The 13485-nt window shown below is 43.5% G+C and overlaps 2 protein-coding genes across 3 annotated transcripts; both read left to right on the plus strand.

Annotated features, from left to right (window-relative positions):
- Positions 1-1893: 1893 nt before the first annotated feature.
- On the plus strand, positions 1894-4145 carry LOC146080779 (uncharacterized). The gene is made up of 2 exons (XM_083188430.1): positions 1894-2643; positions 3496-4145. The coding sequence occupies exons 1-2, from the start codon at positions 2227-2229 to the stop codon at positions 4036-4038; spliced, it is 960 nt and encodes a 319-aa protein (XP_083044556.1). The 5' UTR covers positions 1894-2226; the 3' UTR covers positions 4039-4145.
- Positions 4145-10645, plus strand: LOC146080780 (P2X purinoceptor 7-like). 2 transcript variants are annotated; one of them, XM_083188431.1, is made up of 5 exons: positions 4145-5465; positions 7736-8125; positions 8219-8602; positions 9039-9403; positions 9805-10645. In XM_083188431.1, exons 3-5 carry the CDS (start codon positions 8516-8518, stop codon positions 9992-9994), a joined length of 642 nt encoding a protein of 213 aa, XP_083044557.1. In that variant the 5' UTR covers positions 4145-5465; positions 7736-8125; positions 8219-8515; the 3' UTR covers positions 9995-10645. The 2 variants fall into 2 exon arrangements, with proteins under 2 accessions (XP_083044557.1, XP_083044558.1); XM_083188432.1 differs by lacking the exon at positions 4145-5465 and having other exon boundaries at positions 7189-8125.
- The last annotated feature ends 2840 nt before the right edge of the window (positions 10646-13485 follow it).

Consider the following 13485-nt stretch of genomic DNA (forward strand, 5'->3'; position numbering starts at 1 on the left):
CGTCTGGCTAATGACTGTCTGGATCCCGACTGTCGGGACCATATACCACACCCAACTGTTCTTGTTCCATTTCTCTTTAATAACCCTAATGTGTAAGAGAGGTCCAGGTTACATCCAGATACATTAGCGATCAACCCACATCTCTCCTTATGTGTTTCTAAATTGGGAACATAAGCACCAAGTTTTAGATGCCCCCTTTTTATGAATTCCCCTTTCCATTCCATAACCATAGTCTATTTTAAGCATTACCATATGTATACCACAGATAAGTTCCTGTTTCCAGAGTTGTGCTAAGGAGGTTTTAGCCGCCATCAAAATATGTAATATTATACATTTCTGGGGATATGGAAGGTCTATCTGTAGGGAAGCAAAAGATGCGGGGTAATCTTAATTCTGATCCCACAAAATTTATATATCAAGACCTCTATCTCTGCACAATAATGGATCAGCATTTTGCAGACGGAGAACATGTGAATTATGTCCCCTGCCTCTTCTCCACATCTCCAACAGGTATCTATTAAGTTTGGCCATGCTCTATTTAACTTAACCGGTGTCCAATATAAATTGATGGTAAATTCTGATATGTCTTTCTATATATGTGGATTATCTGAATGTTCTATAAGTCAATTCAAACATCTGAGCCCACTCTGCCCCATCCATTGAGGAATTCAGGTCCCTCTCCCAATTCTTTTGCCATTTAGTCTTTTCAGAGCATTTCCAATCTAATGCTGGGTACACACCAGGACGACTAGGGCCCGATTCTGTCAATTTAGATCCAATTCCGACCGGTTGTATGCAGATTGTATGTACTATTGTGTGTTTTTGCCATTTATTTGATCCGATTCCGATCCAATGCGCGTACCCGCCACTCGTTTGGTCGCATCTTTGGTCCTACGTGCTGCAGGTAGGATCCGGCAATCCCAGGCCGACCGACCGTCAATCGTATGCAGATCGTGAGTGTTTTTTGCCGCCTCCGTCGTGCGTCCGTCGGTGCGTCCGTCGTTTGATCCAGCCTATTTGAGTGCCATTTCCTAAACACTCCCCCGGCGCCATGTTTTTCCACATAGCAAACAGCGCTGGCGCAGCAGTTGGACTCTCCTTCTTGTCTCAGCTCCCAGAACAACAACCTGGTATGTTTGCACTCCCAATGCTCTCCTATGCATGCCCACTGTTGCCACCAATGTATATAGTGTGTATAGAGCACTGGTTTGTCAACCGTGCACCCGACCATGTCACTGTTTTGGGCCCCATGTGTGTGTGTATACATATAACCAATGTCCACCATTGCAGTATTCCATGCACTCCTCTCTGCTAGGCCCCATTCACCTGTGTGTGTGTGTGTTTAGTTTGTGTATATATACATATAACCATTGTCCACCATTGCAGTATTCCATGCACTCCTCTCTGCTAGGCCCCATTCACCTGTGTGTGTGTGTGTGTGTGTGTGTGTGTGTGTGTTTGTGTATATATACATATAACCAATGTCCACCATTGCAGTATTCCATGCACTCCTCTCTGCTAGGCCCCATTCACCTGTGTGTGTGTTTGTGTATATATACATATAACCATTGTCCACCATTGCAGTATTCCATGTACTCCTCTCTGCTAGGCCCCATTCACCTGTGTGTGTGTGTGTTTGTTTGTGTATATATACATATAACCAATGTCCACCATTGCAGTATTCCATGCACTCCTCTCTGCTAGGCCCCATTCACCTGTGTGTGTGTGTTTGTGTATATATACATATAACCATTGTCCACCATTGCAGTATTCCATGTACTCCTCTCTGCTAGGCCCCATTCACCTGTGTGTGTGTGTGTGTGTGTGTGTGTGTGTTTGTGTATATATAGATATATACATAAACCATTGTCCACCATTGCAGTATTCCATGCACTCCTCTCTGCTAGGCCCCATTCACCTGTGTGTGTGTGTGTGTGTGTGTGTGTGTGTGTGTGTGTGTGAATAGCAATATGCACAATAAAATGTATAGTGGTTTTCATAAAAGTTTATTAACATTTTAAATACTTAAAACATAAGAACTAGGTAAACTGGTAACTATAACTATAAAAATTGAAATATGAAACAAAACATGGATATAACTATAACTATAAAAATTTAAATATGAAACAAAACATGGATATAACTATAACTATAAAAATTTAAATATGAAACAAAACATGGGTATAACTATAACAACTAAAATGGTTTTATCTTTTTACAGTCCCAATGTCCAACGCAAAGGAACAAGAGTTTCTTGAAGGGTTTATTGAAAAATATCGTTCGCACGAATGCCTGTGGCGAACAAAATCCAAAGAGTATTCGAACAAAATGAAAAGAAACCAAGCCTTGGAGGAGTTGGCACGCTACAGTCTTCCATTTCACCCAGAGGCCAATGTTGAATGGGTGAGGAAACGCATCCAGAATCTGCGCACGGTGTTCTTAAAGGAACACAAGAAGGTGGAGGCTGCAAAGAAGTCTGGTGCTGGAGTCGACGAGATGTACCAAACATCGCTCTGGTACTATGACCGGTTGACATTCACCCTCAGCCAGGAGTCGATGAGGACAGGAGTAGTCCTTATGGTAGAACATGAAAACCAAGAAGTCACGGCGCAGGAGGAGGAGGAGAATTCGCAGTCTGCATCGGTGAGTCTATTTTTTTGGCTATCTAATTGATTCCTCCTGCCAATCCACAGCGCCCTCCCCATTAAAGTAGGCCATGTACTCTTCCCTCACCTGTTTGGCTCGTGCACTCCCTGTGTAGTGTTGTGTTGGGGTTTGCAAGGAGGATATCTGCACTACCTCCTCCGGCAGTTCTTGGTCTTCTTGGAGTGCTGTGCCTGTAGCCTTTTGCTGTGTGGCTTTTCTGCGGAGCAAATTGTGCAGGACACAGCACGCCGTGACAACCCAGTCAATTTTGTCCACCCTCAGGTTAATGGCAGTGTGGAAAATGCGAAACCGGTTAGCCAGGATGCCAAAAGCATTTTCCACAACACGCCGTGCCCTGGATAGCCTGTAGTTAAAGATCCTTTTGTCATGGTTCAGGCCCCTTTGCGCATATGGCTTCATGACATGCTCGTGCAGGCCAAAAGCCTCGTCAGCCACAAAAACAAAGTTAAGGCCCTGTTTAGTTTCCTGGACAGACGGCAAGTGAAGGGTGTTCGCTATGAGCCTTTCGTAGAACTTTGTGTCCTTGAAAGTGCCACCATCCGATGCACGGCCATTCCTTCCTACATCCAGGAAGATAAACTCATAGTTGGCATTAACAACAGCCATTAGTACAATGCTAAAATAGCCCTTGTAATTAAAATAGTAGGACCCACTATTGATAGGCTGGGCTATGCGGACATGTTTGCCATCAATGGCTCCACCGCAATTTGGAAAGTTCCATCGCTGTTCAAACTCCTCTGCGATGACTTTTCATTCATTCACGCTGGTAGGGAACTGAAATTAGAAGTAAATAGAATTGATTAGTAAACATGTTCAATTTCTTTACAGCTTGGTGACTACCCACCTGCAACCCCAGACCTATCTGTACTATCCGATAATGCATGCACATCAAGCGAAGTTCCTACTCCGGCACGCACTCTGCCACCCACCCTGGAACCCACTCCACCACTCCCCCGTACCAAAAAAATGCGTGGCAAAGGAAAAAAAGGAGAAGCATCAGCACATGAAGAATTTATGATGCGGGCACATCAAGTCCTGCAAAGAAACCCGGACAAACATGACAACTACTTCACTTATGTGGCAGAGTGTGTTCGCAACATGGCTCCGGATCAGCAACTTACTTTTGAAAAGTTATGCATGGAGTTGGTGTATAATGGCAGTTTAGGGTATCTCAACAGTGGCACTAAAATAGTTGGCAACACCACTGTCATTAGAATCACCAGTGCCTACTCCGCCTGCCACCGTAGCAGGCCAGTCGAGCACAATTCCAACACATACCCAGTCAACACCTACACAGCCTTCTCAACCCCCCCAGTACCGTCAATTCTACAGTTCTTTACTGATAGAAGATCCAGAGTCTGCTGTATTTGAGGATCTGTCTTAAAAAATAGGCTATTTTATCATTTACCATCGACATGGTCTCAGCTGCAGGTATGTGATGGCCACTGCTCACATGGCGTATGGCGCACATCAATGGTGCCGGGACCATTGCATCTGCGCCATGCGCCATGTGGGCCGCAGCCTTTACATATCTGCAGCAGACATCCTCTGCCACACAAGGGCCACAGTATGTGATGGCCACTGCTCACATGGCATATGGCGCACATCAATGGTGCCGGGACCATTGCATCTGCGCCATGCGCCATGTGGGCCGCAGCCTTTACATATCTGCGGCAGACATCCTCTGCCACACAAGGGCCACAGTGTGTTTTTTTGTTTTTTTATATGCTGCTACCTGTACCTGCATTACCAGAGGGAGAACAGGATTCTCCTCAATCTGGATAGCAAACTCCATTTATTGCCCTTTTGTCTTTGCCAATAGTATGGGGTACTGTGCGGCAGACATGGTCTCAGCTGCAGGTATGTGATGGCCACTGCTCACATGGTGTATGGCGCACATCAATGGGGCGGGGGCCATTGCATCTGCGCCATGCGCCATGTGGGCCGCAGCCTTGACATATCTGCAGCAGACATCCTCTGCCACACAGTACCTTATCCCTACTGTTGTAAGTGCCTGTTCCAGAAGTTACCAGAGTGTGTTTTTTGTTTTTTTATATGCTGCTACCTGTACCTGCATTACCAGAGGGAGAACAGGATTCTCCTCAATCTGGATAGCAAACTCCATTTATTGCCCTTTTGTCTTTGCCAATAGTATGGGGTACTGTGCGGCAGACATGGTCTCAGCTGCAGGTATGTGATGGCCACTGCTCACATTGTGTATGGCGCACATCAATGGGGCGGGGGCCATTGCATCTGCGCCATGCGCCATGTGGGCCGCAGCCTTTACTTATCTGCGGCAGACATCCTCTGCCACACAGTAGCCCGTACTTATTGGGAAAGTTTAAACTGGGTCATACATACTTAAAGGGTTCCTGTCACCCCCATCAAGGACCCCAAACTAACCCCCATGTCTACTAGTACAGAGTACAGCAACGCAGAATCCGCTTTTCAAACTAAAAAAAACCTTTTCATTACCGTGTATCATCCATTCGCGCTGTTGCCTTCATTAGCATAATCTGGAGATGTCCGTCCCAATGTGGGCTAACGGACACTCCCCTGTGATGCTTTCTCAGCCCCCTTTACTTCCTCCTTCTCCCCCTCCCCTTTGCTGAGATCTCGCAGCTGCGCGCAAGTTTCCCTGAAGCCGTCCTGGCAATCTCCATAGTCCCACCCTCCGATGTCATCAGGCCGCGCACCTGTGTGATTCCAGACAGTACAATCAGTACACGCCGCGGAGAGAAGACAGAAGGAAGACTCGTCGCTGCTGCTGCCTGTTTCCTGTCATCCCTCGCTGATCGGTGAGTGCTTTGTGTCTGTGTGTGAGTGAGAGAGAGAGTGTGTGTGTGTGTCGGGTTGTGGCTGTGGTTTGTGTGAGTGTGTGTGGCTGGCTGGTTGAGGCTCTGTGTTGTGTTGTGTTGTGTGTGTGTGTCCGGTTCTGGCTGCGTGTGTGTGTGTGGCTGTGTCTGTGTGTCGGGCGGTGTGTGGGTGTCGGGCAGTGGCTGTGTGTGTGTGTGTCGGGTTGTGGCTGTGTGTGTTGGGATCTGGATATGTGTGTAGACGTTTGTTGTGCGATCGCGGTATGCGCCCGGGGGGGAGGAAGGGGGGGGGACCTGCAATGGTGGTCTAGATGTGATGGGCGGGGGCTGGAATCCTGCAATGGGGGTCTTGGAGGGATGGTGTGTGGAATCCTGCAATGGGGGTCTTGGAGGGAGTGGGATGTGGAATCCTGCAATGGGGGTCTTGGAGGGAGTGGGGTGTGGAATCCTGCAATGGGGGTCTTGGAGGGAGTGGGGTGTGGAATCCTGCAATGGGGGTCTTGGAGGGAGTGGGGTGTGGAATCCTGCAATGGGGGTCTTGGAGGGATGGGGGGCTGGAATCCTGCAATGGGGTTCTTGGAGGGAGTGGGGTGTGGAATCCTGCAATGGGGGTCTTGGAGGGAGTGGGGTGTGGAATCCTGCAATGGGGGTCTTGGAGGGAGTGGGGTGTGGAATCCTGCAATGGGGGTCTTGGAGGGATGGGGGGCTGGAATCCTGCAATGGGGGTCTTGGAGGGATGGTGTGTGGAATCCTGCAATGGTGGTCTTGGAGGGAGTGGGGTGTGGAATCCTGCAATGGGGGTCTTGGAGAGATGGTGTGTGGAATCCTGCAATGGTGGTCTTGGAGGGAGTGGGGTGTGGAATCCTGCAATGGGGGTCTTGGAGGGATGGGGGGCTGCAATCCTGCAATGGGGGTCTTGGAGGGAGTGGGGTGTGGAATCCTGCAATGGGGGTCTTGGAGGGATGGGGGGCTGGAATCCTGCAATGGGGGTCTTGGAGGGATGGTGTGTGGAATCCTGCAATGGGGGTCTTGGAGGGAGTGGGATGTGGAATCCTGCAATGGGGGTCTTGGAGGGATGGTGTGTGGAATCCTGCAATGGGGGTCTTGGAGGGATGGTGTGTGGAATCCTGCAATGGGGGTCTTGGAGGGATGGGGGGCTGGAATCCTGCAATGGGGGTCTTGGAGGGATGGGGGGCTGGAATCCTGCAATGGGGGTCTTGGAGGGATGGGGGGCTGGAATCCTGCAATGGGGGTCTTGGAGGGAGTGGGGTGTGGAATCCTGCAATGGGGGTCTTGGAGGGAGTGGGATGTGGAATCCTGCAATGGGGGTCTTTGAGGGAGTGGGATGTGGAATCCTGCAATGGGGGTCTTGGAGGGAGTGGGGTGTGGAATCCTGCAATGGGGGTCTTGGAGGGATGGGGGGCTGGAATCCTGCAATGGGGGTCTTGGAGGGATGGTGTGTGGAATCCTGCAATGGGGGTCTTGGAGGGATGGGGGGCTGGAATCCTGCAATGGGGGTCTTGGAGGGATGGGGGGCTGGAATCCTGCAATGGGGGTCTTGGAGGGATGGTGTGTGGAATCCTGCAATGGGGGTCTTGGAGGGATGGTGTGTGGAATCCTGCAATGGGGGTCTTGGAGGGATGTTGTGTGGAATCCTGCAATGGGGGTCTTGGAGGGATGGTGTGTGGAATCCTGCAATGGGGGTCTTGGTGGGATGGGTTTGATCATGCCTGTAATAGGGGGTCTTGGTGGGATGGGTTTGATCATGCCTGTGATAGGTGGTCTTGTTGGACTGGGGGCATGATGCCTGCAATAGGGGATTGGAGGGTGGGCGGAGAGACAGGTCACGTTAGTTAGGTATTGGAGGGTGAGGGACAGGTGCCTGGAGTTGAGGATTGGATGGTGAGGCGAGGTTTTTGTGTGTTTTTTATCAGTGCTGCTGCGGTATGTTTGTGGTATTAGCCTTATTACAAATCCACCAAATACAACTTTTAATGTATGAGATAAAGCATATATTTTTTTTTGCATTCCTTACAAATTCAAGTATTTAAAAATAAAAAGAATATAGAATCCTTACACTTTGGAGTGCATAATAACGCGCTATACTACGCTTTGAATTGCAGAAAATAAAAACAGTAACACAATACATAGCCAGTCAAACCTAACCAAAATGATGTTGTTTTACATTTATCTTTTCCTATTTCCTGAAAATGAATGTCAAATTATATAAATTTGTTTTTATTTTTTCGCAGCAACAGACATCCAATTCACAGATTGCAATACAACTTTGTGAATGGCCCCCTAAGGATTCAATGCTAGTCAAACTCTATGCGGTCCATTTGTCATATTTGGAAATTGGACAATCGGCATACATTATATAGTCTTTCCTATTCCACATGGCATACTTTTCATCCATGGTCCCCTATTATCACATCCACAGTGGACATTACGCACCAACGCTCCTTTTTCACAGATTCACAAAGGAGAATCCTCAGCCATGGACTACAGTCATATATCACATGGGACATAGACGAATGTTAGCGATCGACACAAGACTTATGGAATCCATGGGACACTATCATCAATCAACGCTAAACCCTACATCCATGGTGCACTCCACAATCCTGTTCCACGAGCTAAATGTAAATCAGTAATCCAATTCTGTAACAAATGTTTCTTATTGTGATTATACTTGTATTTTAATGTATTTTACAAAATATTTTTTCTTATTGTAGACAATTTGGCAAATATTTTATCGGAAACATGGAAAATTTAGAAATTCCGACATCTCAAGAACAACTTTCTACAACATCACAAAGGACCACAATGGCATGTATTATTGTGAAAAATTTAATATTTCCGTGACACTTTGCATATGGTCTAATGAAGCCAAAATTGTTTTGTCAAACAGTACAAATCTGTTGTAATCGGTACATAAATAATATGTGTAGTAGATTAAATCATTTTTTTTTTTTACTATACTCATTGAGTTAATTATTTTAAATTTATATCCCAATCAGAATACACAATGCATGCAAGTGAACAGAGAACCTGAAGTAACCGCTGATAGCCAAAATGTCGTTTGCAGTCAAGCAAGCCAATCAAATATGGATGAAAATGTAAATATTAAAGTAAATTAAATTTTAATCAAAGTTAAATAAAAATATTGGTATAAAATATGTCAAATTGAGAGCATTCCAGAAAAAAAAATTTTCACATTCTAATGCCCGAGACATGTGCTTTTTCATTGCACTACAATGTGCCTTGGTACAGGACTATCGGCAGAGTTATTCAAGCTATCCTGTCAGCTTGTTCATATTGCCACAAGTAATGTCCTTCTGTCAGCGATGTGGCTTGTTTTATAATTGAGAAATGGGCTGTCCTACAGAGACTAGTTTTCCATTTGTTTTGCCTAGGCTCAATTTTGATAGATTGACAGATTGATTTTGAGCATGGTATGGGGACTCAAATATTACTATAGATCTGTTAGACTATACAAAAATAGTACTATATTATATGCCAAATTAATTAAATTTATTTTGTTCATTTTGACAGACCAAAGAACTGCTGTCTAAGCTTCGCGAAAAATATAGTGGTAGCACAAGGATGAGTCAATGTTTCCCACAGAATCCAAAGCGTCAAGATAATCTCAAATATGTCGAATTTCAATCAAATACTTTGGAATGCCGGATTGGTCAAGTGGATTGGTGCAAATGTGGACAATGCGTTGCTATGGCCACCCATGTTGAATCAGTTTGCTGTATGGAAATAGAAAATGCTGGCCCATATATCCAAGACAAAACTTGTATATGCGAACACGAATTTTTTAATTTTTTTTGTACGCGGGAGGAAACAGTAAACATAATTTTCAGAGCTATCGGGGAGTATCAAAAACCACCATTAATAAAAGATATTAACCGGTAATTATTGATACTTAAATTGTTTATAGGTTATGGTTCACACCATTTTCTGGAGTTAGACTAACGCTCGGGATGGCAATGAGAAGCACTAACATACCCCAAAATGTATGTTATATTGGCGTCATAGCCGTAGTAGCAGAGATACAGCTGTGGCAAGGTGCTCTGGCTGTATTCAATTTAGTCATCTTCAGAACTGGAAAGTGTATCACGGGGATGAGTACAATTAGCTTTGCTTCTCTGAACTTGCCGGATTTAGAGTCAGTCTTGTCACCCTGAAGTGGTCATCAATTTATAATTGCGACTAATACTGGCATCCTCCAATGTTTATTTATTCAAATGTAAATATTTCAAGGCAGACTATTTTCAAGCAATAATATAATGTTTATTTCATTTGTTAACAGCCTGCAACGTAAAACTGCATATAGAGCCTTCACCGCTTGGATCCACGGATATCTTGGCGTTGGAAACAGACGTCCTATTCCATCGTGTGTAGTTAAAAAAGTTCGTTCAGCATTTCCTGACCCAGAGGGACAATATGTTGGCTTCAGACCGGTGAACCACTATGCTGCTGAATTTATGGCGTATGAATAAACTTAGTATAATGTAACATTAGTATTGGCCCTGAACAAAGTTGAAAATGTTTTTTCAAACTAGAAAATTTATTTATTACATTGTGAGTGGATGATAACTTGTGTTTCAAAAATAAACATTACTCTTGTTTGTTTGTTTGGTAAAATTGTCCTATTTTGTCTGTTGCAATCTTTGAAAAGCATATCATATGGTAATAAAAAAGGAATGCTATTGGTCCTTCTGGCTGGATTAGAAACATACATACAGGTAGTGGTAGATGCTCAATTAGTTCAGTAGCATTGCCCAGGTGCATGAGGGAGGGGTTAATTACTGGGTAAGTAAAACAAGACATTTTTTCCCTCAACACACTGAGCAATGTTAGTAACCAATCTAGAACACTACATGATGATAGAATTCAGAGATATTGGCTACATATAGCTGCGCAGGTATATGCTATGCCCCCAAGCCACGTCAAGGCTTCTCTGTATATTGGGTGTCCCTAGCGTTATATCTAGGTGCAGGGTGCAGCACCCCAAAAAACCATCATAAGCTGGGAAGCCCAGCGCGGCATGCCAGTGATATCCTAAGTGTTAATAATTAGTGATAGGAAGCCGAAGCTATATAAAAAGAGAGAAATAAATGAATGTAATTAAAATAGGATAGAGATAGTGTTAGTCTGGATTAGAAACATATCAGCTATTTAAAAATTTGATTAAAAAAAACAAAATTTTAGTATACAATTTGTAATAAATTTACAATCTATACATCAATGGAATAAGAAACTGGACAAACTTCCTTTTTTGATTTATTGAATATCCAAGAAAACCAATGCAGAACTGTGGATGAAGTCAATCCAAACTTTTCTGTATAATGATATTTAAAAAAATTTATAAAAAACTTGATAACAAGCATTAGCTATAAACACGTGTTTTTACACTCTGTTAGAAATTTTTTCAATATTAGCAATAAAAAACAACTACTATAACCTTGAGTATAATTTTGTGCTTTGGTAGGGCAACCACACAGATATTATGTGATAGGTGAAAAAACAGTTAGTGACTATGTGCACTAGTAACAGTATATCAATATTTGTATGGGATACTCGTTAGAATGATTATAAAATTAGTTTGGTGTAGATGCACACAATAACCATTTTAAAAATGAGCACCCATTTTATGACATAAAAATAAAACATTAATAAAGGTAATGTTTTCAAGTCGAGCTGTCACTTGTCCAACCAAAACGATGAAATTGTCTATTTTTTATGAAAGATTTGTTAGGCTTTTCCATATTGGCAAGGTTTGGTGGAAGAGTTGGAGCCTTTGTGATCCAATCATGGCTCACTTCTCCGGTTGCCATTTTCAAAACTGAGGTAGATACATTTTCTAAATAACCAACATTCATATCTTCGTATACATTTTTTACAATCCATCTATGTCTTCCTTTGGGTAAGGCGAGTTTGGTTCTTTTGGTTCCAATGTCCTCAGTATTTTTACGCATCACTTTGACTCGTGCTATATCTCTGCCGACATTATAATTATGCGTGAGCGCTGCAAGTTTTGTGCGAGCTTCCATGCCATCGATGCCAAAGTGTATTCTCTTAGTCCGATATTTCAAGGCCAAACTGTGGAAATTTTCCAATCTTCCTGTGTGGCAGTTGTGGACCAGATGTGTCAAGTCCGCAATTAGTTGTTTGTCGCTCACTACTTTTTCAACGGCAAGGTAAGGTGGTGTTTCGGGATTCAGCCACATACAGTCTTCCATGTCTTGTTCTTCGAGTGGACCGTGACTACATCGGCTGTACTTGACACCTTGCCATTCATGTATGTTTTGTATATGATACAAAAGGGAAAGCCAGCGTTCTTTTAGACGTTCGACGTCATCATCACATGTCTGTACACTCCACCAGAAATGCAAAATAATTTTTTCAATCCAGGGCACCATTTCTCTACAAAATTTCTTCTTGCCTGCACTGTTTAATTTTTTCTTCAATGATTTGGCATAATGCCATATATCAAATTGATGATTGATATGACTGTAATCTTCTCTGATTTTCTTCCTGATGCCGACGTGTCTGTCAGAGGCAAATATTTTTATCTGGACTCCTTCTGCTATCAGTCGATTGATTACTTTGACAAAACCGTACTTCTCCATCGCCACTGAAGAGGTACACTGAGATCGCTGCACCACTTCAAAGTCTACAATTTTTTCGCTTAGGCAGTCCATTATTGAATAGACGCAATATTTGGCATTGTGGCCCGGACTGTCGCATTGGCCATCTCCTGCTAGGCAGACCAAATTCTGTTTCATTTTTTCGTAATTCTGGAACTTTTCTTCTTGCCATGCTTTATCAATCGCAGGAAATAAAAATCTGGATTGATATCTGTAGTAAGTTTTTTCAGACATGGTTTGGAGTCCAAATATATTAAAAAGTTCTTTCACTTTTTGAAAATTCAAGCCGCTGAATAGAATTGCTGAAGCCAATATAAGATTCCCGGAATAAATTTGTTTTTTTCTCGGTTGCGTCTCCATGATAGTAAATGTATGGCCTTGATGACACTTGCCAGTAATCCTGCAACCCGATCCATCAAATTTTTTAAATATTTTTTTTACAAAATACTTACATGATTTGGAATGCTGACATTTTAATTTGTACAGCAAATTATCCAAACATGATTCAAAAATAATAATTTTTCTATCTTTTACTTGGTCTTCTTCTGTTGGTGGAATAATTTCTGGTGGACTTGGTACTTCTTCGCCATAAATGAGAGAGGCAAAGCCCACCAACTCTGAATCAATAGCGGTTAAATCTCCGGGCACATAATCCTCATCCTTTCCATGTTCTTTTACTTCTGTCGAACCACATGTTTCTTGAGCTTGGTCGACTACCTCCTGAATACTTGATAGAGGTCTGACACTTTCCATGTCTTCTTCTGCGTTTTCAACTACTTCTTCAAACAGCTGAATGTGTGCCCTTTTCTTCTGTGGGGATGCAAGCTCGCACCGCGTCGGCTGGTTTGGAGTAGAATGAATATGGATTGGTGATATATCGGGTTCCCACAATGTTAGCTGGATGACAGAATTCTGTAGAGTAAAGTCCGTTTGTGTGGATACGGTCGAATAGGTACGAAGACTTTGATCCAGACTGGATTGGTCCGTACTGGTCCCTTCGGCATTTCCAGATGTAGAAGCCGAAGTTGTTGTTTTTTCAAAAGGCCACCTCCTTTTCTTCTTATTATCAAAAGATTCTTCAATTAACAATTCTCCTTCACGTGGTGGTATAAAGATTGAAGGAACGGCAGTTGCTGTTAACACCTTTCCAAGTTGGGTAGGCCGATAACTGTCCTCTGTGAAATGTAGAGAACATAATCGGTACTTGTTTCCTTTATTCTCTGTCAATATCTTTTGAGAAATGCTTTCCAAATCTGAGAAAACCTGTCCCGTTGCTAGGAGCCAAGCTTTTATTCTCTCAATTGTCTTCGGGAAAGGGTGTAAGGTTATGTTAGGAAGTT

Source organism: Crinia signifera, chromosome 5, assembly GCF_055691185.1.
Source record: "Crinia signifera chromosome 5, ASM5569118v1, whole genome shotgun sequence".
Lineage (NCBI taxonomy): Eukaryota > Metazoa > Chordata > Amphibia > Anura > Myobatrachidae > Crinia > Crinia signifera.